At 29.6% G+C, this 27,939-nt stretch overlaps 1 protein-coding gene across 10 annotated transcripts; it reads left to right on the top strand.

Moving 5' to 3' along the window:
- The first annotated feature begins 601 nt into the window (after positions 1-601).
- Positions 602-27,150, top strand: LOC127700442 (probable tubulin polyglutamylase TTLL9). Of its 10 annotated transcripts, XM_052203904.1 has the most exons (20): positions 602-702; positions 1,320-1,360; positions 2,255-2,304; positions 3,068-3,154; positions 3,830-3,877; positions 5,224-5,271; positions 7,572-7,622; positions 8,804-8,863; positions 10,705-10,737; positions 13,513-13,624; positions 16,099-16,184; positions 16,497-16,530; positions 17,123-17,257; positions 19,912-20,043; positions 21,016-21,103; positions 21,839-21,960; positions 23,838-23,971; positions 24,342-24,455; positions 25,930-26,060; positions 26,708-27,150. In XM_052203904.1, exons 2-20 carry the CDS (start codon positions 1,343-1,345, stop codon positions 26,776-26,778), a joined length of 1,554 nt encoding a protein of 517 aa, XP_052059864.1. In that variant the 5' UTR covers positions 602-702; positions 1,320-1,342; the 3' UTR covers positions 26,779-27,150. The 10 variants fall into 10 exon arrangements, with proteins under 10 accessions (XP_052059864.1, XP_052059867.1, XP_052059865.1 ...); XM_052203907.1 differs by lacking the exon at positions 7,572-7,622; XM_052203905.1 differs by lacking the exon at positions 10,705-10,737.
- Positions 27,151-27,939: the final 789 nt, after the last annotated feature.

Here is a 27,939-nt window from a genome sequence, read left to right as displayed (position 1 = left end):
TACAACTCCACTGTTTTGGCTTTCAAGCTGTTGAACTCAAACGTACAGGATGAAAGTTTTTCCAGAAACATTTAATTGTTGCATGTTTTTTTATTTTCTAAATTGTGGATTATTCTTACTTATATTTTATTCATGCAATGGAATAATTAGCTTCTAGGTTTAAAAAAAGTTCACACTCGTAAGTTGAAAACAAACTGACAATGCCATGGCAAAAAACGAAATCTTCCATCATTTCATGTCAGAGGTGAAAAGGTAATAAGTGACCTATTAATTACTGAAGTTGTGTATGATTTTACTGATTATAAACATGATAAACATGAATGAACAATATTTGGCAATTACCTGGATGATTGAAAGTTAAAGTCTGCCAATGGATTTTAATAGTTGTGTTATGCAGTAATGGAACTTTAAAATATAAAGAAAAACAGCAAGACAAATCATTAAAAAAAGTTGCTCAAAAGTGCAATGTTGAAATTAAAAAAAAAACAATTTCACCTGAATACTAACTTTCTTGATGATACTTTAATATGTATTACATGTATATTGATATGAAGCTTGAATAAATAACAAGAATAATGTTGTTCTGCAAAATTGTGTTAATTTTATATTGAGCTAGTTTTATATTATTGTAGAATATCAAACATGAGAAGAAAGGAACATTCTGGTCTGGACTTAACAGATTTTTCTCACAATTAAAATAAAGTAAGTAGATTGTTATATATCTGTCTTCACTGGCGTTACAATCTGGAATTCCCCTACATGTACCTATCCTTCTTGGAATGTATGTCACAGAAAAGTAGAACACTATAGATATATTTGCAACATTTTGTAGTTCATCTTTGTTCAGACATAAAAGGGAATGGTTATATAAATAACGAATAACAAAAAAAAAAATGAATAAAAACTAAAACAAAACCAATTTCAAGAAAAAGTACAGTTGTATCACAAAAAAATATGTTTTTCTTTTTTTGAATTTTCACATTTGGTTAATCTGATGTTGTAAAATAAAACTTGTACATAAACATGTGAAAAGGCCCACAGGAATCATCATATTAGACTAGTCTACAAACCATACCAACACCGAACTTCTCACAAAGAAGACATACAAACAAGGATTATCAACAATGAAATACACATTGTCCAGATAGCTTGACTTGGTACAAGCAAAACAGAACCCCACCTCCCTTTGCCAATCTGGACCATATGTTGTAAAACAAAAATACTACAAAAGAACTTTTCTTATGTCAAATTAAAAAAAGTGAACATATGATCAGAACATATATACTTTTTTTTAATTTATAATCTAATTATATTTTCAGTGCAGTGTTAAGAGGTATTAAACATGTCTAAAGTTGCTAGAGTAAGTATTGTTAGTGGTTCTAGTTTTTGCCTGACTTGTGATGAAAGTCACGAAGGTGAGACATAGCAATCATAAATTCGTTTGTTGTGTTATTGTGTTGTCAATATTAAGGTTTAATCTGTGGTTAAAGTTTTTGAGACACCGATAACTTTGTCAAACCTTCATCACCGGCTTCATGGAATTTTATGAAACTTAGGTATAATGTTCTGCGTGAAACAAAAGACAGTATCCTGGATTATACCAAAACAAAATTATGAAAATATTGATTTTATTTTTTCTTATTTCACTGACAGATTTCAGTCAACATTTAGATACAGTGTGAAATATGTGAATAAACTTCATGGAATTTTGCAAAACTTGGAAAGGAGCTTCTTCATAATCAGTAGATGGCATTCAATGCTTGCTTTTCATTTAAATTATTTTTTTTTTCATTTTTTTTTTATTTTACTGATAAATGAGTTTTTGGCAGTCAAGATTACACTTTTACATACCAGAAGCAATTGCAAGCTAGAGACAGGGTAAAGTGGTACTCTTTACATTTTTTTTTTGCATTTTAATTACTGGTATATTAACATTGCTTGGTACAACAGCAGCTTTTAAAAGATGGATATTGAAATAAAAGTAGAAAGTTTGTCTAAGTTAACCCTAAATGTGGATAGGTTTGGATGCTTGTTTAGCATGTTGCCGATATCTCCTTTTATATTTTCTAAATCTTAAGGGTTATATAATATAGTATAAGGAAAATACAAATCTTAAAATTACACTTCAAAGATGAGAAAAGATATAAAAAGACCAATAATATTGGTCATACATTGTACATACGGTGTATACAGTGTATTGTATTAATCATGATGTTTTTTATAGAGAAAATTCTTGTATAGTTATATTTTTCAGATTCCCGGTTATCAGAGTAAAAATCCCAAACAGAACCGAGGAATAATTGGGTAATTTTAATTAAGTTATTAATTATATGCTTTTATGTGATAGTACAAACTACTATGTTACCAGAGATTTTATTGATCCAAACAGACATTCAATTTTATAAGAGGAAATCTGTAGAATAAAAAAATTAAGTTGTAGACTATCATGAGAATGCAGTGGATTTTATTTTTAACTGGTGAATATCAGAATTTAAGTTTAGAAAATTTTATCAGAATACATTATCAGTTGATTATTTTGATGTTTTATTAATTTTGGTAACCATAACAATGCAAATGAGAATTTTAAATTTGTGGATTTCTCAAGCAAGTAGCAACAATACCAAAGATAAAATTTATTTTATGAATGATCATAAATCCCAAATACTTTTGTATGTTCACTTATGTAGTTTCAAAAAATCTAATGCTTTAAAAACCATTTTAATTATGTAACTTTAAATTTGTGAATATAAAAATAAGGAGATGTGGTATGATTGGCAATGAGACAACTAAATACCAGAGTTCAAGTGAAGTGGGGCTTCAACTTTGAGAAAAACCCATACTGTATAGTCAGCTAAAAACACCCTGACATGAAAAATGTGAAATCATTCAAACAAGAAAACTAAAGGCCTAATTCACAACAAAATAATTTACTGAAACAAATATGACAGACATGAACCAAAAAAAACCACTTATTTCACTTCTGAAATTTTTTTATTATTTTCATTTTGTAAACTACCATTTTACTTATCTTATATTGTTCAAACTATGAAATTTATTTTATGTGTAGAGACAGAGAAATTCGCTATAAGTGTTCACTACAGAATGTTATATTAGATGTGCTGCGGGGAAGACCAGGCTGGACAGAGGTACCAGGGTAAGGCATTATTATGCGTTTATTTACATATACAAATATATATATCAGAGTGAAAGTAACATTTTTACACCAAACTATTATTCAAATGTATTTTGTATTATATGTTGATATAGATATAAATGTTGTTGACAGTCGTGATGATTTTTTTCCATAGAAGTGTTTTATTTAGATGTCAAAGTAATTTCACTAAACTTAATATTTATGAAAATATGTTGAGAAAGTAAAACGAGCTTCATAATTACAGGACAAGTCAGAAATGAAAAAAAAAATCCTTAAAGGGAAATAACTCTGATTTGTAAGGTGTTTCTCTGAATCTAGAATAGTAGATGTGTATAACAAACTTCTTTTTTTTTTAACTAATATGTCGTTTCTGACAAAATTCCCTCTTTTTTTTCAACTAAAATGTCTGAATAACAGGACCTTATTTTATATATGTTACACTCTTGTTTGCAAGATATTCAATGCAAGTGGGTATTTCCAATAAGTATATTGTATTTAGAGATTTTGATCTGCTGACTTTATTGCTCATGCATGCTTGGAAGTTGGATTAGAGAACTAGGATTTTTGAGTTGCAAATGTTTGTGCTGTTTATATATGAGCTATTGCTTATAGAAAATCAGCAGCTTTAGTTTACTGTATGTTTTGAAGCTTCAATAGCTTTGTTGTCAATTTCAGTCAAAATAGTCAGGTTCCAGCAGCCCAACAGGGCACAAGACCATCAAAGTAAGTCTAACTGGGTTATTAAGGTACCAGAATTATAATTTTACAGGCCTAGCATGCACATTTGAGTTGACATTTTATGAACATTGATATGATAGCTATTGCATTTTTTTCTTTCCCTGGGCATAGTTCTTTGTTTATTTTTGTTTTGATTTTTGACAAACAAAGAATGTTGTCATTAAATATGCATTTATTAAAGTCCTGTCACAATTTTAGGCATTCAGATTGAGATTTTATAATTTTGACACATTTCTTCTGCATTCAATGATAACAAGTGGTATAGGGGACAGGGTGGGTTCAAGTCATTCTAATTTATAATGTGACTTCATACTTAGATTTTGTTGAACTTTAATGATTATAATTTTACATTTCTTTGAAATAAAAGTATTTGAAAAAGTTTATTCTGTGTGAATTGATGATTTGGAATTTAACTGCATGATGTGTGAAATACTGAACATTCATTTCATCACTAAAGTTTTATCACATCTGCTTCACTATTAATTAGCTGTTGGCTTACTCATACAGATTCACTAATGTTGTTGAATCAAGTTATAAATAAATCAGTCCACATTTTATTGGTTTCCAAGATGTCTATGAAACTTTATACTTGTACTGATATGTTAATATAATATTTTTTCTATCTTTGACTCAAATTTGAAAAGTTTTAGATTAAAATATTCTTCTGATATATGTAAAATAAATTGACATGTTCTCTAAGGCTGATCATAACATTATATATGCTGATTTATTTCCATTTTTCCATTGAACTTTGGGTATGTTTCATGTTCATCAACAAAGTCAATTTTTAATATTAAGAAATACACCAAATGCACTGAAAATTGACAGCAACTGTCCACACGTATGCACACGAAAGCCTTGGTTTATGGTGAATTGGGACACATTGTATTAAAAACTTTTAGATTTCTGGCATGCTTCTGTTGAGTGTTTTATTGTTTAAAAAGATTGTAATATTAAAAAAAAACTTTAAGAATACAATCAATATTAGATCTAAAATTCTATATAATTTCGCTTTATTTCAGACTGAACAATTAAGAGCTTGTTAAATGAAACAATCTATTGTTGAAGGCCTTATTCAGACATCTAGATTTATTTTTTGTGTTTTATTTATTTGTTGGTTAGATATCTGATTGATAGATCCCAACAAATTTCTTTCTTGTACTACATCATGTACAAGGAGGAAAGTTTACATAATAAAAAATATGTGAAAAATCTGTTATACTTAATAAATGATGGGATTCATTTGAATCCACATCTTAGGGTCAAATATTTTTGTAACTTAAAAAATGGGATACATCCTTTCATATCCATTATTGCTTTGTAATTTCCAGTCAGCAAACTTCAGGTCAGACTCAGACAGGAAACCAGTCAAGACCAAGGTGAGTACTGCCAGATATACAATGAACTGGTTCTTTGCCTTATATAGACATACCAAACCTGCAACCAATAAATCTTGCAGAATTTTTGAAATCTATCCTTTATTTATATCAATTATAGAATCACAACCTCAATCATAATCACATCTTCTAGTCATGAACCCAGAAATCTTGCAGAACTTTGGTTTCTCTCCTTTATTTTATTATAGTATCACAGTCTCAAATATTGTCACATCTTCTATCTCTCCATTTACCATCTTAACTTAATCTAAGGTTCAAAATCTAGTGCATTAACCTTTTAATGTGTATACACTGCTTCTCAAACCATCATGATTACAGATTACATTAATTTTCTTTGAAAAATGAAATTGTTTCATGGTGGAATATCTGTTTATAACAACAAGGAGGCTCTAAGTTGTAGCAACTGCTTCTACTAAGTTGTCCACAAATGAAGTGCAGTAATTTATACCTCAAAGTGGCAGATAGATAGATATTGTTTGAATGTCTGTTCTTGGTCATTGATGTTTAAGTACTGACATCCCAATGATGCATTAGATTTATAACCTTACCTCAAACCTTTAGTCATCCAGCTGTGTTGTTTTCGTAACAGGTTTTCATTTGATACAAAATACTGCATTTATGATCTTTCGATTTCTGTTTTACAAAACGCATCTAGAATAATATTCCAATGTAAAGAATATAAATTATTTCTTCTACCAATTAAGCAAATAGAAATTATTTTGTAGTCAAAGTTAAAAATTCGCAATGATTTCTGAAATATTGGCCAATTCAAATAATTTAATCATTTATTTTAGTCAATGACAATTTTTGGGTTCCTGGGTTCTCTTGTTGTTAGCTATAGGTCTTTGTTGTCCTTCTGCCTGTTAAATTGATTGTCCTCACTAAGTATATCCCATCTTTAACTGGCTGTCCTTTGAAATATTCTTCTTGTTCTAGAATTTTTATCTTTTAATATCATCTCATATTTTACCTATCATCCTTTTGAACATTCTCTCTGCACAAATATAGATACACCACCAGCAAGTGAATGACATCTTTTTCATATCCGTTTCCATATTGAGCTGTGCTGAGAAGCAAAGTTCTCCCACCTTTTTTTCCCCTTACATGTGAAGTTGATTTCCAGAGATATTACCATATATAGTGCTTAGTATAAGGTGCTGTTAACCTTTTATTTTTCTTTTCTTTTTGTTTTTATTTGATTTGTTTGTTTTTTTTTTTACATTTACTTTGATTTTCTGAATGACATTATCTTTTATTCAATAATAATTTTGATTCATGGTAATATTTTTTTTACTTTCATCATCCTTTTAGTATTTTTAAATTCTTTGCCATTGAACCATTTTTGTCTTTTAAATAGCTTGATAAGGCAAGGTGTCAGTTTTAGTTTTGCCTGGGACTGAATAACGCTATTATTATGTAACATGTACATTTTTACTGTGAAGACAGACATTTCTGTTCGGGTTATAATTTCCTTTATTTCAAGTAGAGTTTTTTTCGTGATATACATTTGAGCTGTACCAAGTCATGAATATGACAGTTGTTTTCCATTAGTTTGATGTGTTTGAGCTTTTGATTTTGCCATTTTATAAAGGACCTTCCGTTTTGAATTTTCCTTGGAGTTCAGTATTTTTGTTATTTTACTTTTTAAGTGAACTGAGAGTAAAAATGTTTATAGGACATGAATTTTAAACATTAATGTCAGAAGTTTATTCTAGTTATGGACCACTAGTAATATCTTGCTTTTGTTTTTTCATTTGATCTTAACACCATTGAAAAAGAGTCTAATTAAATCTTGGAAATTCATTCATTTTCATTTTAAATCTATCTGCATATTTCAATTTTCTAGACCTTCATAAATCTATTGCATAAGTCTTTTATCAGCAATGTAACTGCATGGATCGATGCCTCATATCATGAAAATTATTAACAAGATTTGTCTCTGCATGAAGCCTTTCCATTACTAACAATAACACCCTTGACGTTACTGGTAGATGCTTAAAATATTCAGCATGCTGTTTTTCCCTCTTATTAGTACCTTGAATTGAATATTGTTCTTCTCAATATGGTAAAGGTCTTCAATACTTACTACAGTCTTCAATAAAGTTATTGCCATTCTCATCAAGGGTCAAAAAGTTTTCATGTATTATTCATTTTAAAAAGTGTGACTAAAAAGTTCATTTTTCTATGGATTAGAATAAATTTCTTAACATGATTATCTAGTAATCATTTAACATAATTCTGACTAAATGCTCTGTTTCATATATCTGACCTTGACATTACAGCAATACGGGAAGTTCTCAGTCATCAAATATTATAATCCCAAGTCGATTCAGGTGAGTTCAAGGTCATATGTTACCAAGGTGATGGACCATCGACTCTTACTCTTTTTCTTTATTTTTTTACTATAAGTTCTCTTCACTTTCTTATAAAGCACAAAACTGATGCAGCACCTATATGTTTTTATGGTAACATGACTTGCTACTGAGCACCAAGGTGAAGGTCACAATTTTGTTATAGTTATTTCTGTATATTTTTCTATGTCTGAACTGTATATTTTTGTGTGTTTGTAAAGCAATTGACAGCCAGTCCATTTTTACTGTATGTTTTATATGTTAGAATGGCAATTCTACAAAGGTGAAATAATTAGTTAATAGAAAATAATTAATTTAAATTTTCAGCTAGTATTTTGTGGACTGTTATGAAGAGTTTAACAAATACTGAGCAGCACAAAAAAAAGCATTCAATTTCTGCAGATACTTTTTCATTGTCATGCATTCATTGTTTACTAAAGGATTAAGTTTGTGTTATTTTGGAACCAGTCTGAATCTGAAGGAGAAAACTTTAATTTTTATAGCAGCACCAGAGTTTTAATTGCCTAGCTTGGTATCTTCTCTATTAACTTTTTTATAATGGAAGTTATGCAAAAATGCAGCTAAGAAATATTAAACAAAGACATTTTTATTGTCTCTTTATTGTATTGTACAGAAATTTCAAATTTCTCTTATATTTTTTTTTTCGTTTTAGAGAATCTAAAAACATTTTTTCAAACATTCTCAATTTAACAGAAATGAATGTGTCAAATTTTCTGACCAATTCATAAATTTAAAGATTATTATATACATAATCCATTTGAATTTTAATTCCATGAATTTGCTGTATGAATGAATATTTTACAGTGCAGTGGCGGATCCAGGAGGGGGGTTCCGGGGGTGGGAACCCCCCCTTTTTTTTTACTATCAATGCATTTGAATGGGGACATATAGTTGGAACCCCCCCTTTATCCTGGGTTGGGAACCCCCCTTTTAAAAATGGCTGGATCCGCCCCTGTAGTGTATATATATATATATATATATAGAGAGAGAGACTAGAATATTGTATAAAAGTATAAAGAAAATAATACATTAAAGAAAAAGAGTTATGAGGTTGTATGTATAAACTATTGTCTCGTAGTCATATGCATGGGAATTTTACATTTGTTAAAGATATGTGATATCTTTATTTTATTAACATTTAGTCGACCTATTCAGCCAGTGGCACCACAAGCCACACAGGTTAACACACAAGGACGATTAGGGTGAGTGGCTATATCCTATACCTCTAAACGTTATACTGATTTTATATTAGAGTCATAATGTAGAATTGTTCTAACTTTTAATACAATTTCCTGATTTGCATGAGTAGCAGAAATCTTTTTTGTTATTTTTACCTTTTTCTACCGTTAATATCTTAGTTCTCATGGGTCAGTTATCAATCTTTTCTTAACATATCAAATCAAACAGTATGTTGGTTTGTTAGTTAATTTAATAACATCTTTATTATACAAACTAGTTATCTGTTTCACTTTGTATTCTGTTAAGGGGCTAATAACTTAACTTACCAAAGAAGACTAGACTTTCTCCACTGATAATACCTTCCAAACTTCAAAGTATTAGTTGTTGATAAACATTAAGATATATTGTAAAATAAAATTGAGAATGGAAATGGGGAATGCGTCAAAGAGATAACAACCCAACCAAAGAGCAGAAAACAGCCCAATATTTCATGTCTATATACTATTGTGTGAACTCTACCAAAATGGTTAAAAGTTTTCATAGAGTTTACCAAGCTTATAATTTAAGTATGCCAGACATGCCATCCTCTATAGAAGACTCATCAAGGATGCTTGAAGAAAAATAGTTGGATGGCCAATTTCATATTTCAAAGTTTAAAATTATTTAGTAAAACCAAAATCCAAAAGGAGGTGTCATATCTGGCTAAGGCCAGTTATGCCTGCGGGAAGAAAAATCTTCAAGTTTTAAATGATTTTGATAATTCATGAACAATAATTCTAAAGAAAATGATCATTTGAATGATATTTCATGTCAGCAAAGGAGTGCTCACTAAAGGGCTGGTGATACCCTCAGGGATGAAATGTCCACCAGCAGTGGTGTCAACCAGCATTTCATAGTTCAATGAACATAATTAGATTTTCTATTTAATGTTTGGGTTATGAATGTCAGTTCAACTTTTAAGGATTTTGATATCAAGAACATGGACTTACTTGCATAAAAGTTAAGCCATAAAAAAACAAAATGTGAACTACCAAAAATATTGTTTTCAACAGACTGTACATATGAATCTCACACAGTGAAAGTAAAAACAAATTATAGTACAAATGTATCAGGTAAAACTATATGCCTATTGAAATCTGCAATATTCAAGCTTTAGGTCACCATCAAACTTTATGTCCTAAGTACTGAAATCTATCTTTTATCATAGATCATATTTTCTAAAATTTGTTGGTGATAATGGCTAAATTAATCTTGGTCTCCTTCTCTTGTAGTGTCCTCAAATATATTAAAATCCAGACGACTTAATTAGACTACATATACCATTGGGTACTCTGGAGAAAATCTTTTTTTATGATATAGCTGATTACCTTAAAAATGTTCTAACAAATTATTCTATATATTTATTTACATTTATCATCATCAAATAGTCTACTGAATTTTAAAATATATTATATAATTTTTTTTCTATAAAACTATTTTCTCTCTAATTAAACCATATTAATGGGAAAAAATATAGAGCAGTTATGACTAAAGAATTTTGCTATTATGTGTTCAATGTTTTCCAGTAGGTAGTATTTAAATACAAATGCAAGCTAGGGAAAGCAGGACTGAATTTTAGTTTTTAACAAGACCAAGAAACCTGACTGTGTTTAATTTATTAGAAGTATTGCATCTTCTGAAAGCTACATTACAGTAAAAGTGTGTGTAAAGTATGTAAATACATGTAACTCATGGTTCAGTAAGTATTTTCAGATGTTCAGTGGTGAAAAAGATTTGTATTATATATTGTTTTTGTAATGAGTAATGATCTTAGCTGGTGTTTTTCTGTATGATATCTGTTATAAAACCCACAAACATTTTACAGTTTCCAAAGTTTACCTCCAATCCCTAGAAACAGGTAAGTGATACTTGGTCTAGTTAGACCTCCAAAAACTGGTTATAGTTCGTCTTATATTTCCGTTAACACTTTGTTCTACTTCATATATTCTAGCATTGACTTTTGGGAAATTTTTAGTTCAATTTTCCTTCCTTGTTAGAAATTAACTTTTTTTTTTAAATTGAAATTGAATATGGTATTAGCACAGTGAACGTTCTTTAATTCTTTGTGTAGACTGTGGATACCAATTTTTGCGGATATTTGATTTCATGGTTTTGCCAGATGTTGCATAAATTCCCTAGAAAATTTGTACTTTGTTAAACATTTAAATTCGTGGTTCTCCTGAACCCATGAAATACATGAAAATTAATATCCAATGAATAATAATGAATTCACAGTAATTAATTCCTGGTTTCAGAAAACAACCCCCAACAAACCAAAAACAAAAATGGAAATTTGCATTTTATTGGATACTTGAAATCTGTGATTTGGATTAAAAATGCAATTTCCATGGAAATTAGTGCTGTCAAATAAAAGTACTTTCACAGAAGAAGAAAAAAGACCATGATGTTTATCATAGTTTAAAAATGTCTTTCAGTTGCTACATCAATGATGTATACCACAAAAATCATCTTTTTTTCATATGATTTTGATTGATACATTTGTTTCAAATCAAGGTAAGGACGTTATGAGTAATTGGTGTTTAATGTCCAGTGGCAAATATTACATCCGTATTCTGCTCAAGAACATTTTAGATTTGATTTGTATATGAACTTTGTTTGGTACTAGACTGACTTGCTGAGCCAGATTTCTAAAGTGTAAGTTTACAAATTAACAGTCCACAGTAAGACATGTAACTGTCTCTACCCCTAAACCCCCAAAAACGATTGTATATATAGAAGTAATGAAAATAATAATAAGAATTAATGAATTATAAAACAAATATATTGTCTTAACTAGATCAGGTATATGTAGAAACATACAATACACTTCTGTCCTTTTAACTGCAGACTTACACTACTGTAACAAGCTGTATTACTGCAGACTTACACTACTGTAACAAGCTGTATTACTGCAGACTTACACTACTGTAACAAGCTGTATTACTGCAGACTTACACTACTGTAACAAGCTGTATTACTGCAGACTTACACTACTGTAACAAGCTGTATTACTGCAGACTTACACTACTGTAACAAGCTGTATTACTGCAGACTTACACTACTGTAACAAGCTGTATTACTGCAGACTTACACTACTGTAACAAGCTGTATTACTGCAGACTTACACTACTGTAACAAGCTGTATTACTGCAGACTTACACTACTGTAACAAGCTGTATTACTGCAGACTTACACTACTGTAACAAGCTGTATTAATGTACGTCTGTACTTACTTAACACTAAGTTATGTACTAATCTGTTCTTCCTTCAACTTTCAGTTTTACAGCAGACTTTGTTGTTAAATCATGAACATTTTGGGGTAAACATGAACTTATGACCTTTTAATTTTCAATAAATTTATTTCAGGATACATGAACTATTTATTTGTCTTCTAGATGACAGATGTTGAATTCAATTATTCCAGTGAAATTTTGTTCAGTTCTGTTTAATTTCTTTGGAATAAAACTGGAATGTAATAGGGATTTACTTTGGAATTAAGGTGGAAATTTGTGGAATTTTTGTGGAATCACCTTTGAAAGGTTGAATGTTTTAGGAATATACATGTACTATGTCAGTAAATTTTAGTATATGCAGACATACTCTGGTGAAGTTAAATAGCAACAATCTTTGTATATATAATGAATGTTAAACTTTTATATCATTAGATAGCATATGTACAGCAATAGCTTTTCTATTAAGAATCTAAATGAGAACTAATCATTAATATAATGAGTATGGGTGATATATAGTTTTTATATATATAATTTTCCCTCATGAGTTTGAGTTTAATTTTGATGAATTGTATAATTACCATTATCATTCCTGTGAACTGCAAAATGTGGCAAATAAGGGTTTTTTTTCACTACATAAAATATTGGACATAGGCATATATATTCACAAAGGATCTAGGTTGATACTGGTTTTATATATATGGTATGAAATCTCATGTATTAGAAATCGTATTTCAGCTGTGACTGTAAGTTAGGCCATATATACAGATTTTTGATATTGTTTTCAGGTGATAAAGATGATATTATTATACATAATAAAAAATAAAGATAAAGATAATTTATTGCTTTCAAATCCAAAAGTTACAGGATTGTTGTATACCTGTCATATATTCTTAAAATGGAAGAATATGGTTTTCTCAAGATTTAAAAAATTTGTCATTGTTGAAAACATGCATTATTTTAAAACAGGCCAAAAGATAAATAGCTATAGAATTTATATTTCAATATTTAGTTTCTTTTAAATGGTAAGTTATATTTGGTCAAACATATTTTCTTGAAGTTTTTCTGGCATAAAAATATACTGAATAAGACAACTATTGTGTGTATGATGAATATGATGTTTGGGCAACGTTACCACAGGTTGTGTAGACTCAACTTTCAAGTATCATAATTATTTGCTTCTTTATCAAAAGGAAACATTCAATAAAACACTGGTTTTATGAAATGTGTATACTGTATATATCAAAAGACATTTTTCAGGGAAATAAGTGGCAAAGGTTACTTTGTACTACATGTAGTATCAGGTCTGAATGGATTAGTGATGTTTTATTTTACAGTGGTATGTATTGAAGTGTAATCTTTATGTCCACATTGTGTTTTCTAATTGTCTTATTTGTTTACAGTGATGGGGACTGGGATTTTTATTGGTGTGACCGAGAATGGCTGCATCAGAACTATGATACTATGTTTTTACATGAACACCAGAAAATACTACATTTCAGAAACCATTATGAGGTAGGTGGCGCCATCTTAGTCAAATAAGATATATGTTATAAACATAGATATTTCAAAAGTGTAATAAAGTAAGGTGTTTATAGTCGTAACAGCTATAAATATAGATATTTCAAAAGTGTAATAAAGTAAAGTGTTTATAGTAGTAACAGCTATAAATATAAATATTTCAAAAGTGTCATAAAGTAAGGTGTTTATAGTCATAACAGCTATAAATATAGATATTTCAAAAGTGTAATAAAGTAAGGTGTTTTTAGTCATAACAGCTATAAATATAGATATTTCAAAAGTGTAATAAAGTAAGGTGTTTATAGTCGTAACAGTTATAAATATAGATATTTCAAAAGTGTAACAAAGTAAGGTGTTTATTGTCGTAACAGCTATAAATATAGATATTTCAAAAGTGTTATAAAGTAAGGTGTTTATAGTCGTAACATCTATAAATATAGATATTTCAAAAGTGTAATAAAGTAAGGTGTTTATAGTCGTAACAGTTATAAATATAGATATTTCAAAAGTGTAATAAAGTAAGGTGTTTATAGTCGTAACAGCTATAAATATAGATATTTCAAAAGTGTTATAAAGTAAGGTGTTTATAGTCATAACAGCTATAAATATAGATATTTCAAAAGTGTAATAAAGTAAGGTGTTTTTAGTCATAACAGCTATAAATATAGATATTTCAAAAGTGTAATAAAGTAAGGTGTTTAAAGTCGTAACAGTTATAAATATAGATATTTCAAAAGTGTAACAAAGTAAGGTGTTTATTGTCGTAACAGCTATAAATATAGATATTTCAAAAGTGTTATAAAGTAAGGTGTTTATAGTCGTAACATCTATAAATATAGATATTTCAAAAGTGTAATAAAGTAAGGTGTTTATAGTCGTAACAGTTATAAATATAGATATTTCAAAAGTGTAATAAAGTAAGGTGTTTATAGTCGTAACAGCTATAAATATAGATATTTCAAAAGTGTTATAAAGTAAGGTGTTTATAGTCATAACAGCTATAAATATAGATATTTCAAAAGTGTTATAAAGTAAGGTGTTTATAGTCATAACAGCTATAAATATAGATATTTCAAAAGTGTAATAAAGTAAAGTGTTTATAGTCGTAACAGCTATAAATATATATATTTCAAAAGTGTTATAAAGTAAGGTGTTTATAACCGTAACAGCTATAAATATAGATTTTTTAATAAAGTAAGGTGTTTATAGTCGTAACAGTTATAAATATAGATATTTCAAAAGTGTAATAAAGTAAGGTGTTTATAGTTGTAACAGCTATAAATATAGATATTTCAAAAGTGTAATAAAGTAAGGTGTTTATAGTTGTAACAGCTATAAATATAGATATTTCAAAAGTGTAATAAAGTAAAGTGTTTATAGTCGTAACAGCTGTAAATATAGATATTTCAAAAGTGTAATAAAGTAAAGTGTTTATAGTCATAACAGCTATAAATATAGATATTTCAAAAGTGTAATAAAGTAAAGTGTTTATAGTCGTAACAGCTGTAAATATAGATATTTCAAAAGTGTAATAAAGTAAAGATTTTATAGTCATAACAGCTATAAATATAGATATTTCAAAAGTGTAATAAAGTAAGATGTTTATAGTCGTAACAGCTATAGATATGTGTGATGTGTCATGTTTGAATTCTGAAAAGCACTACAATTTAGAAAAAAGAAGAACCATGATATGACAGGGTATAGGTAAATGAGTCTGGAACTCAACAACAATATAACCATATTACATGAATATCAGACAATATTATGAAAAATAATATCCATTTATATAGAGATATTCCTTTGGTTTTAACCAGATTCATGACACATTGTCTTTAAAAAAACCATCATATCATTTTTATGGGCATTTATTTCCCTATTTGACAAAACTTTACATTTTCATCTGAGCTAGTTTGGTGCAGCATCTGTCTTTTTACTATCATATCTTTTAAATGTGGTAAATGATTGTAAGTTTGATTTCATACAAAATGTCACCATTGTCTATACAGGAAGGTGGTTACCATTACCTATGACCTGCATCGGAAAGTAATTGACCTTATGGAAGTGCACATATACATGTACATGCATAAGACTTTGATTGATTTTGGAACATTCAAATTCGAAATAAAAGATGAAGTTTGGTCTGCGTTGTAGACTAGTGTTCTTATAACAACTCAATTTTCAAATAGTAACAGACATTCCTACAGATTTTTTGGACCTGAAATAGGTTTCAATTACAGATGTATTGATATTCATTTGTGTAAGGTCGATTTTTATCCGATTCAGCTCATATACTGAAGTTTCTAATATTCAAAATATCAAAATTATAAAAAAATGTATTTAAAAAGAGGTTAGGAATATGAGAATGATTCAGATTTATTGACAGAAAAAATATGCACATTTATTTAACAGAGTCTGATTATTAAGTCAGACAAAGTAAAACTTTTAACAAGAATATTTCTATACCTCAGTTGACAAGAAAAAACCTAATGGTGAAAAATCTGAAAAGATTAAGAAAGCAAACAGAGAGAGAACAAGGAAAGACTGAAGCACAAAGGTTTGTCAGATTTCTGGTCTTTAATAAAATTACTTATATACAAATAAGATTATAAAACTGTTTAATGCTTACTTCAATTTGTTTTTATGTTAAATTGAATAAAGATATCATTATTCATTTCTAAATTGAACAAATTGTGAAAATATTGAGAAGAGGATAACTTTGTACATATGCTGTATTGTAAACTAGGTCTAATAATATATTATGTCTTTATCAGAGATCATTGTGCAATTTTCAGTTTTCTCACCATATGTATCAATTTTGATACAGTAAATTCTCTAATTCTCTTTATTTTTTTTTTTTGCATTTCAGTTTTGATTTTTACCCAACAACATATGAACTTCCTGTAAGTAAACTGTGACCAATATTTGTTTTATCTCAATGAATTATTGAAATATTAAATGTTAGAAAAATGAAAATATTTCATTTATAATACATACTAAAACAATATTAGTTTAGTGGTAAAATTATTTTTTTACATATATATTTTGTTCTTAAAAATAAAAGTCAAACAATTGTGTAACTAATTTTCAAAAACTTGGAATACTAATACTGATATATTATTTTTGGATAAAAAATCATATTACAAATGTATTTAATTCTGAAACCAAATGCATATCATCATAGGTCAAGTTCTTCAATGAATATTTTATAATAGATGGAAAATTATCATGAAACTTTAAGTGTTACTCTACTGTAAATTTAGAAATTATTTTTATTATTTCGACTGGGTGAGTATCGCAATGATAAGAACTCGCATTCTGATAACTGAAACCTAGATCTTATGCAGAACTTTTCAAAATCACAATAATTAAACTCTCATTTTTGTCCATTCTTTAAAAATCACAATAATAAGTGCATGCAATAATTTCTGAATTTACAGTAGATGTTTTAAGCAATAAAATGTAAAAATGGAAGATTTTCCCTTTTAATTTCAGTCAGAATATCACATTTTTGTGGAAGAATTTAAGAAGAATCTTGGGATCATTTGGATAATGAAACCAGCAGCCAAGTCACAGGGCAAGGGAATTTTCTTGTTTAGGAGATTAAAGGACATTACAGACTGGAAAAAGGTACACATCTTTCTACTCTTTTTATCTAAAATAGATAAAGTCACATGACTTACAGTACTTTTCCTAGCAGTTTGGTTTTATTGTCGAGCCTGCGACTTTTGTCGCAGAAAGCTCGACATAGGGATAGCGATCCGGCGGCGGCGGCTACGGCGGCGGCGGCGGCGTTAGCTAACTTCTTAAAAGCTTTATATTTTAGAAGATGGAAGACCTGGATGCTTCATACTTTGTATATGGATGCCTCATGTTACGAAGTTTCCGTCAGTCACATGTCCAATGTCCTTGACCTCATTTTCATGGTTCAGTGACTACTTGAAAAAAAAGTTCAGATTTTTTGTAATGTTAAATTCTCTCTTATTATAAGTAATAGGATAACTATATTTGGTATATGCGTACCTTGCAAGGTCCTCATGCCCGTCAGACAGTTTTCACTTGACCTCGACCTCATTTCATGGATCAGTGAACAAGGTTAAGTTTTCGTGGTCAAGTCCATATCTCAGATACTATAAGCAATAGGTCTAGTATATTCGGTGTATGGAAGGACTGTAAGGTGTACATGTCCAACTGGCAGGTGTCATCTGACCTTGACCTCATTTTCATGGTTCAGTGGTTATAGTTAAGTTTTTGTGTTTTGGTCTGTTTTTCTTATACTGTATGCAATAGGTCTACTATATTTGGTGTATGGAATGATTGTAAGGTGTACATGTCTAGCTGGCAGGTGTCATCTGACCTTGACCTCATTTTCATGGTTCAGTGGTCAAAGTTAAGTTTTTGAGTTTTGGTCTTTCTTTCTAATACTGCATGCAATAGGTCAGCTATATTTGGTGTATGGAATGATTGTAAGGTGTACATGTCTAGCTGGCAGGTGTCATCTTACCTTGACCTCATTTTCATGGTTCAGTGGTCAAAGTTAAGTTTTTGAGTTTTGGTCTTTTTTTCTAATACTATATGCAATAGTTCAACTATATTTGGTGTATGGAAATATTTTATGATCTATATGTCAGTCACGCAGGTTTTATTTGACCTTGACCTCATTTTCAAGGTTCATTGCTCAGTGTTAAGTTTTTGTGTTTTCGTCTGTTTTTCTTAAACTATAAGCAATAGGTCAACTATATTTGTTGTATGGAAGAATTGTTAGCTGTACATGCCTGCCTAGCATGGTTCATCTGACCTTGACCTCATTTTCATGGTTCATTGGTCAATGTTTAGTTTACTTGGTTAATGTTAAGTTTATGTGACAGTTGTAATAAAGCTTTATATTTAGGACTATCAACATAATATCAATGATTAGTAAAGAAGGCGAGACATTTCAGCGTGTGCACTCTTGTTACAATACCAATGGGCCAAAAGCTTTTTTCTAGTTGCAGTTTGAATTCATTTCTTCAAACTGAGGAAATGATGAAAATTTCCAGCAATTGCATATGACAGGTTATAGTATAGGTACCTAGATTAAAAACTGAAAATGGTAGCTAAATGCGGCGAAAGATACCAAAGAGACATTCATACTCTATGTTGAAAAGAAATGACAATGTCATGGCAAAAAAAAAAAGACCAAAAGACAAACAACAGTACACAAAACACAACATAGAAAACTAAAGACTGAGCAATACAAATCCCACAGGGGGTGATCTCAGGTGCTCCAGAATTCTTCAAAAGACAAAACTCATATGGTAAGGGCTTTTTATTATTTTTTCTCAGTTAGTAGAATACTAAATATCAAGAAAGTGCTTTCATATGTAGATGCAAATATATGTTGTTTTCCTAATTCACCAAAAACACAAAAAATCCCTATTTATGCCCTTAAAATCAGTTATTTTTAATGCACTATATACAGATGAAGTTATGTATGTCTGTTATATATTTAATTCCCCAAGATACAGCAGTTGTTATCAAAACAATTTTGAAAAATATCTATATTACTTTCAAACATTAATATAAGATGTATCCTTTTGGGAACAATTGGCAAACAAAAAATTTGGTCTTCAGATGAATGAAGATTTTAATACACATTCTTACAAACATTCAGTTGGTCGGAGCATACAAACAATGTTTCCAAAACCAAGTACTATTAAGAAATAGCCAATTTTTTTTTCTAACATATTTTCTGAGTCAGATTATATAGCTATAATTGGCATCAAATGTATAAATAGAAGCAATTTGTCAGTTTTAAAAAGCTGAAAACATCAAAATGGAAAACAATGAATTAGCAATTTTTTGTGCAAATGTAATGTAACATGTACAGTAAATAGAATATTTTTTTTGTGGTTAATCATAGTTTCAGAGTAAATTTTAGTTGTTTTTACCTTTACAACTAAGCATAGCTGACTATATCATATGACCTTTGGTCATTGTTTTAAAGCCATAAAGTGACCAACAGTTGATAACATTCACGTCATTTGGTCCCTGATGGATAATTGTTTCATTGGCAATCATACCACATCTTCTTATTCTTATATATGGTTTCTTAGTACACTGTTGTTGGATCAAAAGTTACATCAGTATATATGTTGGCTAAATCACATTTAATCGATAAAAAATAATAAATATATTGTTTCAGGGAGAATATCAGCCATTATAAGACCAGACCAGAGATGTACCAGAGACTTATTGTTACATCAGTATATGTTTGCTAAATCACATTATATACTTTGTTTCAGGGAGAATATCAGCCATTATCAGATCAGACCAGAGATGTACCAGAGACTTATGTTGTTCAGAGATATATAGAAAATCCACTCCTCATTGGTGGTAGGAAATTTGATGTCAGAGTTTATGTTTTAGTCTGTTCAGTAAGTATAAAAGAATTTGCTTCTAATATTTCTGTTTTAGTCTGAATGAAATATGATTGCCAGTGAGACCACTATCCAACAGAGTGTGTTTGGTTTTTGCATATTCTTATTTATCACTAAAAAATCAAAAGAATTCTACTTAATCAATTCTTGGCAATAGTATTTATGTGTAAAATATTTATGTGTTGAACATATTTCTCCCGATATTAAAACGAAACAAATTTAAAGGACCCAAGCCAAGATGACATGAATCGTAAGAATTAAAATTCATCAATTATAATAAATAAAAGGATGAAGACAATTATGATAAATTTATTATAATTGAATGCAAAGCAAACAACCCTCATTAGAGATCTTTCTGAACTAGTTTCTTTCCACGAGTGACTCCATAATTTACATAGTTATCACGAATCACATACCATATTTCATGCATTCCAAATTTACGACGACACACTCGACACAGTCGAACCTCTGTCAGGTCGAATACTCTTGTCCAGTCCATTTGACTTTGACTTTAAAGAGGTTTGACTGTATTTGTTAACAAAACTTAATATTTCTGCATCAAATAAGTCCCAGAGTTGAGAATTTTACTGTGTGGTCCAAGTCATCAGTCATTTGGTCAGTTTAAGGGAAACCACTTATGGTAAATATTTTTATGCAGTTGTCTAAGTGTACACATCGTAATTCCATGAAGATCATTTGGTCTTGACGCTTTGTTACGATCCATTGACTTTGAATAGATCTCCACATTTGCATTATACTAACACAATTACACACAGGAGAGACAAATTTTATTCTCTATCATAAATAAATAAAGTTGATTGTCATGATTTGAATGTATGATAGAAGATAAATGAAGAGAAACATTTTTTTTAGCAGAACAGTCCTAAATGGTTTGTCTGACAGAATTATTTGGAAGGGAATCATGAAAATTTTACCCGTAATATTAATTGTGTTTTTTATATTTTACAGTATAATCCATTAAAAGTATGGCTGTATCGTGGAGGTTTTGCCAGATTTTCTAATACCAGATTTTCTCTAGATTCCATTGAAGATACATGTATCCTTTTTTAAATAACATTTGAATATTTTTGATGGAGTGTTTCTGTTATTTTTTAATGATAACAACAAAATGATTTCAGATATGGATGTTAAAAAGACAGGATTTTAGTCATAACAAATCAACCACAATAGCTAACCTCTCTGAAGATAGATCAATGTCAACAGTAAACACATTTTTTCCTCCAAAACTTTTAGTTCATATGACATTTTATGGGGAAATTAATCATTTTAAAAATTAGTTTTTAGGGATGCTTTGAATGTTGTATTTGAAATTATCCAGAAACAAGTATTATGTAACTGGAAACCCTATCATAATTTTTTTTCTTTGAAGAAATCATATATTTGGTTTTTTTTCTATGTAAGCAAGTCCAATAAGCTTTGTTGTATAATAAATGAAGGTCAAAATGTCAGAAATTCTTGTGAGAGGTTTATTCTTGCAATTAAGATGAAATGAACATTTTCTCATGTTAGTTTTATTTCAAAGTAATATGAAAATCAGGAACAAGTAAAATAGTTATCAAAGGTACCAGGATTATAATTTAATACGCCAGACGCGCGTTTTGTCTATATAAAGACTCATCAGTGAAGCTCAGATCGAAATAGTTATAAAGCCAAACAAGTACAAAGTTAAAGAGCATTGAGGACCCAAAATTACAAAAAGTTGTGCCAAATAAGATAAAACCTTGATATAAAACCTTGTCAGGTTATATTGTTTCCTTACAACGCTAAACAGATGTACATTTAACCAATGTTGCTGTACAGAAGAATGCTCCAGATTATGACCCTGAGAAAGGTTGTAAATGGTCGACCCAACAACTCAGGAAATATCTGGCAGCCAAACATGGTGTAGATAAGGTCAGTTTTTAGGGGATCAGGTGCCCATTTAATTGAAATTTGACCTACAGCATGTTTTAAGAAACAATGTTTGAGTATCTGTAATGCAATCAATTTTTTTTTAAAGGTCAGATACAATTAGCTCACCTGGCCCAAAGGGTTAGTTTTATAAAAATGTGATTCCAATAAAATTGCCTGCCAACCAACATGGCCAACATGGCTAAAAATAGAACATAGGGGTAAAATGTAAGTTTTATCTATTATCTTGTAAACCACTGAAGATAGAAAAAATTTGACGGTGCAAAAATGTTCAGAATGATAAACCCTACCTTCTATCTATTCACATCAAAACTGTCAGACGACTTCTTGTAGGAGTTATTGCCCTGAAATGACGAATTCTTTTTTACCATTTTTTGCTTTATTGCCTATTATTTTGAAACTGTAATAGATAGAAAGAATTTAGAGATTGAAAATGACTATCTATGTCAATAATGGCTGAAATCTTCAGTCGACTCGATATTGAAGCTAATGCCCTTTAATTATAATTTTACCATTATTTTTTTTTGTTTCTTCCCTGTTATCTTTAAAACTATAAAAGATATTTCAAATGGGTGATTTAACATGACCATCAAAGAGATTTCTTGATTCTTATAAAAAATGGATTCTTTTCAGTTTCTTTTCCTGGGAAATTCACAAGCTTAACATTGAACCTTATGAGGAGTGATAAGAATACACTGTAAAAATAGTCCTGTATTTTTGCTGATTAATTGGACTATGTAATTTTTGGTAGAAATGAGCTGCTGGAATAGGTCACTATTTTCTGCTTCATTATATATGATAAGGGTGAGAAATTAAGATGAAATATATGACAGGGTATGCTGATTAAATCATAAGTATATGTCAAAATATATAGACAATAACTGTTTAGTGTCTTAAAGTATCAGCTGTATTTGTATGAGGTGAAGAAACAGGTGTAATGCTTCAGCAAGCTATTACTCCTGTTTCGAGCCAAGTGCAAATACAGCTGATATTTAAAGACACTAAACAGTTATTGTCTTTATCCTGCAATTGATTTTGTACATTGTTTTTGCTTGAAAGACAGAAAAACTCACATTTATTGCATTTATTTTCGATTAAAAATATATTAGTTTCTGTTTATTTTACCTTTGAGGCGTAGCAATATTACAAAAAAATCATACAATCAGCCGATGGGTACGCTGAAAAGAATCTCGCATGGTCAACAATAATACATCGCTCAAAGGAAATAATTATTTATTATAACATAACAACTAATTTCAACAGTAAAAACAAATAACAAAACATTGTCCGATTTAAAACAAAAGTGTATGATTTGTCCTACGCTTCAGAAATTTGAACTGAATGTGACAATCACTGAACATGCTGAAATTGACATTGTTGTGTGGTTAATTATGTGTGTTACACATGTACACATTCAAGTTTTGAACATGAAGATTGGCGCTGTTGGGCTGTTCATGTATGATAAGACACCCAAATGAATATAGAATAGAGTATGTATTTTTAATATTAAAAAAAGTATGAAAGGAATGGGGTACTGGATGTCTCAACTGCTCCCCCCAACCACTAAAGGAAAAAGGTCCCCCCCCCCTCATCAGCACCTCGATGCAACATAAATGACAATGCTTTACCAATTTAAAAATTTTTTAAAATATGTTTCTGGAGCCTGTAGCCTAAGTATTTCTCAAAGGTTATTTTTGACCATTTGACTATGAAAAATTATTATCAGGATTATTAGGTTTGATACATGTATTATTTCAAACATATGTAGTTTTTCATGCACAATGTACATGGTAAAAATTCCATCGATTTTAAGTATAATTTTTCAAACTTGATCTAACAGTGTATGATTATTTCTACAGGTACAGAAGATGTTTAAATCTATAGATAACATAATAATAAAGAGTCTACAAAGTGTTCAGAAGATAATAATTAATGACAAACATTGTTTTGAGATGTATGGTTACGATGTACTTCTGGATAGTGACTTAAAACCGTAAGTATTTGATAAATTGTAGTGTTTGATTTACTTTGTTAAAAAAACAACCAGAGTTGACTAAGGAAAAAAAATTATCCTTTAAACATATAATTTAACATTTATTTCTAAATCTAGTTGTCATTAAAGAAATGGCATCAGTGGATAAATGATTTTAAAAGTACTTCTTGAAATTCATCACATACTGTTGATAAAGCTAAATGTTGCTAGAAAGTAATGTACTTGTTAAAAATATACTTTCTGCTAAAATAATTGTATTCTTTGTTTTACCAATAAATCAAATAATATTTTTAAGCATTACTTTAAATGTTAAACCTGCTGTCACAAAAAGAGCAGTAACTCTATATTTTGATGATATGATATTTTGTAGGTGGTTAATAGAAATTAATGCTTCTCCATCTCTGACTGCCAGTGGAAAAGAAGATTATGATCTAAAGTTTGGTCTCCTAAGTGACCTTTTAAATGTCCTTGACCTTGAAAATAGGTAAGATTTTGTATAATAATATGATATATCATTTTATTATCTATTGTAAGTTTTTTACACATCTACAGAATTGTAAAATTAAGAAACATATAGTTTTGTAAACAATGAACTAATTCCTGGACTATTGAAAAAACATCCACATCCTTTGGTCTCTGGGTTCATAGTTGTCTTTTTTTCAATCATATCCACTAATGAGTTACCATATTTTTATATACTTGACAATAACTAAAACATTTCACAAATACAAGTTGCTGATTATTACATACAGACAATTGTACCCTTGGTAATTTATTTATTCTGTTTGCCAGTTTTGCTACATGGACAGTGTCTTAAGGATGTATTCTTCTGACGTTTCAGTCTCGTTGAAATCTCGTTCTGGAAATATTTCCAAAACATGTGATACAAGTGGAAAATATCAATGAAGTTAAGAAATGTTATAATCAAACTTAACTCTGTGAAAAATTTACAATAAGTATTTTTTGAGTAATAAATTTTTCAAATTTTATTACCAATCAAGTCAGTCTTTTTAGACAAAATTTTGAGAAAATGGGTGAGGGGTACAAGAAATGATTTTACCAAAAACTTGTACATCCCATATCACTTTTTCTTTTCAAATTTCTTAGATATGTATTTTGTCAGTCATTTAAAACAAAGAACTTGAAATAATATGCATTTTGTTCTTAAAACAGAGAAAAATCAAAAATTTACAAAATTGACAGCATGCTAAATTTGACACGAAAAAGCATCAAAATATGATAAAACTTTCTTATATCAACACCTACCTTTATTTTCTTAAGTTAAATTTATTCAGATTGGGGCACTTCATCTTTATTCAAAAGTATGAAAAAAAGTTTAATGCGGAACTGTGATTTTCTTTACCATAATAGCCCAAAAATGGGTAAAAAATTATGAAAAATGGGAAAATCATCAAAATTGGGTACTTTTGAAGGGCCGTAGCAAAAAAAGAAGTGCACAATCATATGATTTTTTCTTCACCAAATATTTTTTTACAGTCATATAAACCCAAAAATCAAGTTAAGAAAAAAAAGTTTAATTCTAGAAATTTTTGGCTCTTCAGAGGTGTACATCCTTAAGGATATTTGAGCAGTTTTGATAACCTTATGCTCATAAATCGTTATTATAGAATGTAAAATTAAGTTGCTTAAAACATTGGATGGCTGTAAACTAAGTTGGAATGTTGAAGATTTTAAATAATAGGTATAAGAAGATGTGGTATGAGTGCCAATGAGATAACTCTCCATCCAAGTCACAATTTGTACAAGTAAACCATTGTAGGTCAAAGTACGGTATTCAACATGGAGCCTTGGCATACACCGAACAGCAAGCTTAAAGGGCCCCAAAATAACTAGTGTAAACCATTCAAACGGGAAAACTAACATCTAATCTATATAAAAAATGAGAAACGAGAAACACTTATGAACCATAAAACTGTATGTCTTGGTAATTTTTACAGATTAACAGGTAAAGAGAAGAGAATTGGTGGTTGGGACCTTCTTTGGGATGATGGACCTATTGTAGCAGATGACAATATGGACTGTACACCTGCTAATGGCTCAGCAGTATCCACACCTAACTCTTATCTAGGTAAGATGTCATTCTGAGCAAAGAAAGAGAGAATAGGATGTAATGGAGCCTAAATCAAATGACACTCATGCTTATTATCATCTATATGAAAACATTGTTAGGGTACATCTTAAACTTGGGCTCAGGGAAGTTTTTTTGCTCCACCTATGACTTTGATTTGATTGGTCATGTGTGTGTGAATTTTTTGCCATATACAATTTATGATATTCATTCATTATCATTTCTAAATGTCCATTTACCGCATTCAAAAACTGTAAAATTTGTCCAATATGTCAATTTAAATGTGTTCATGACATCATAGTGACATCACAAGTTACCATTCTGTAAGAACCAATCTAGATGATATTTAGGCTGTTCATTTATTAATGAATTAATTATTAATAACATAATTTCATAAGTTTTAAATATTTTGATAGTTATGCTTTTCAGTGGTTAAAACTGGCTCTTATCAAACCTCCTTCTTTCAACAATTGTACCTGTTGTTTACCATATACAGTTGGTTCAAAATGGTTCATATGTATTTCTGTAATAGCACTACATGGCATATGCTTTAGAAAAATAGTTAAAATGTAGACCTGAATAAACATTTGTGATGTACAAATTGCTTGTTTGAGATAAACGATTATTTACAATAATGTTTTTTTCAGGCTGTTTTAATGACAGAAAGAAGCAGTTAAGAGAAATATACCTGACAGCACAATCAGTGAAGAAGTCATAGTAGTCTTCAATATCATTCTGACAATCTATAATCATACAATCATGAATGATGCCATTTGTGTAGGACCATTGTTGAAAGTAAATAAAACAAGTTGATTTTTCCTTAAATATCATAAACTGTCATTTTGTGTTTTGTGAGTATGGAAGATGATTTTTTTTTTATATTTGTATCAAATACTCTGTAAGTTACTGCTGTGTTGAATAAGTGTTGTATGTCACTCATTGTTTTAAATTCATAAAAAAATCTAACATGAAAATAAAAATTATAAACTAAATATTTTATATGATGCTTTTTTTTTTGCAATCATCAACTTATCTACAATAAACATCTGTACTTAGTTATATTATTAATTAAATATTTTTAAGGATTTGTGATTTGTTAAAACTTGATCACATGTACATTTGTATTTACTCAGTTTGCAGGCCAAATACTGTTGTGTTTAGCTTTTCGTAGGTCAAAAACAGCATATTGCACATGGCATACAGCATGTTACTAAAAATACATTCTAGAAATCTCCAATTTTACATTGTGCATGCAATAGTTGTTGATTTATAATATAACAATTGTAACCTTTGGTTGAGGTCAATACAATGTTAAATTGACCTCAAGCAAAGGCTTTGATTAAATAATAACTAGGACTGTCTTTTGTTAATCATTTCACTGTTAGTTATGCCCAACACTCAACAATTTCATTTTTTTTTTGGTTCATGTTGACTTCTTCATCAAAAGTAACCCTCATTCGGACATCCTTATAAAAATAAGGAGATATGGTATGAATGCCAATGAGACACCTTTCCACCTAAAGTTAAATGAGGAACATATAAGCAATTAGAAACAACTGTATGACCTTAGGAATGAAAAAAAACCATAATGCATAACTATAGAGGCCTGATATGAAAAATATGCAACAATTCAATAGAGACAACTAACTGCCTGATTTATAACAAAACAATTTACGAAAAAACAAATATGACAGACATGAACAAACCACAACTACTGAAATACAGGCTCCTGACTTGGAAAAGGCACATATACAATGTAGCTGGGTTACACATGTTTGTTGTCGCCAACCCTTCCCTAGCCTGGGACAGAGGTGTAACAGTACAACATAAGAGTAAAATATAAAAATCAGTTGAAAAAAGCTTAACTCATCAGATCGAT

This window comes from Mytilus californianus, unplaced genomic scaffold (assembly GCF_021869535.1).
Source record: "Mytilus californianus isolate M0D057914Y unplaced genomic scaffold, xbMytCali1.0.p SCAF_5, whole genome shotgun sequence".
Classification (NCBI taxonomy): domain Eukaryota; kingdom Metazoa; phylum Mollusca; class Bivalvia; order Mytilida; family Mytilidae; genus Mytilus; species Mytilus californianus.
Note: the sequence above shows the minus strand (reverse complement) of the source record. Positions and strands in the feature narration are given on the sequence as shown.

Excerpts from the sequence above, each read along its gene's own strand:
- LOC127700442 (XM_052203904.1), top strand. Across the intron at positions 16,531-17,122 it reads CAACAACATATGAACTTCCT|TCAGAATATCACATTTTTGT; the intron begins GTAAGTAAACTG and ends TTTTAATTTCAG. Across the intron at positions 23,972-24,341 it reads CTGGATAGTGACTTAAAACC|GTGGTTAATAGAAATTAATG; the intron begins GTAAGTATTTGA and ends GATATTTTGTAG.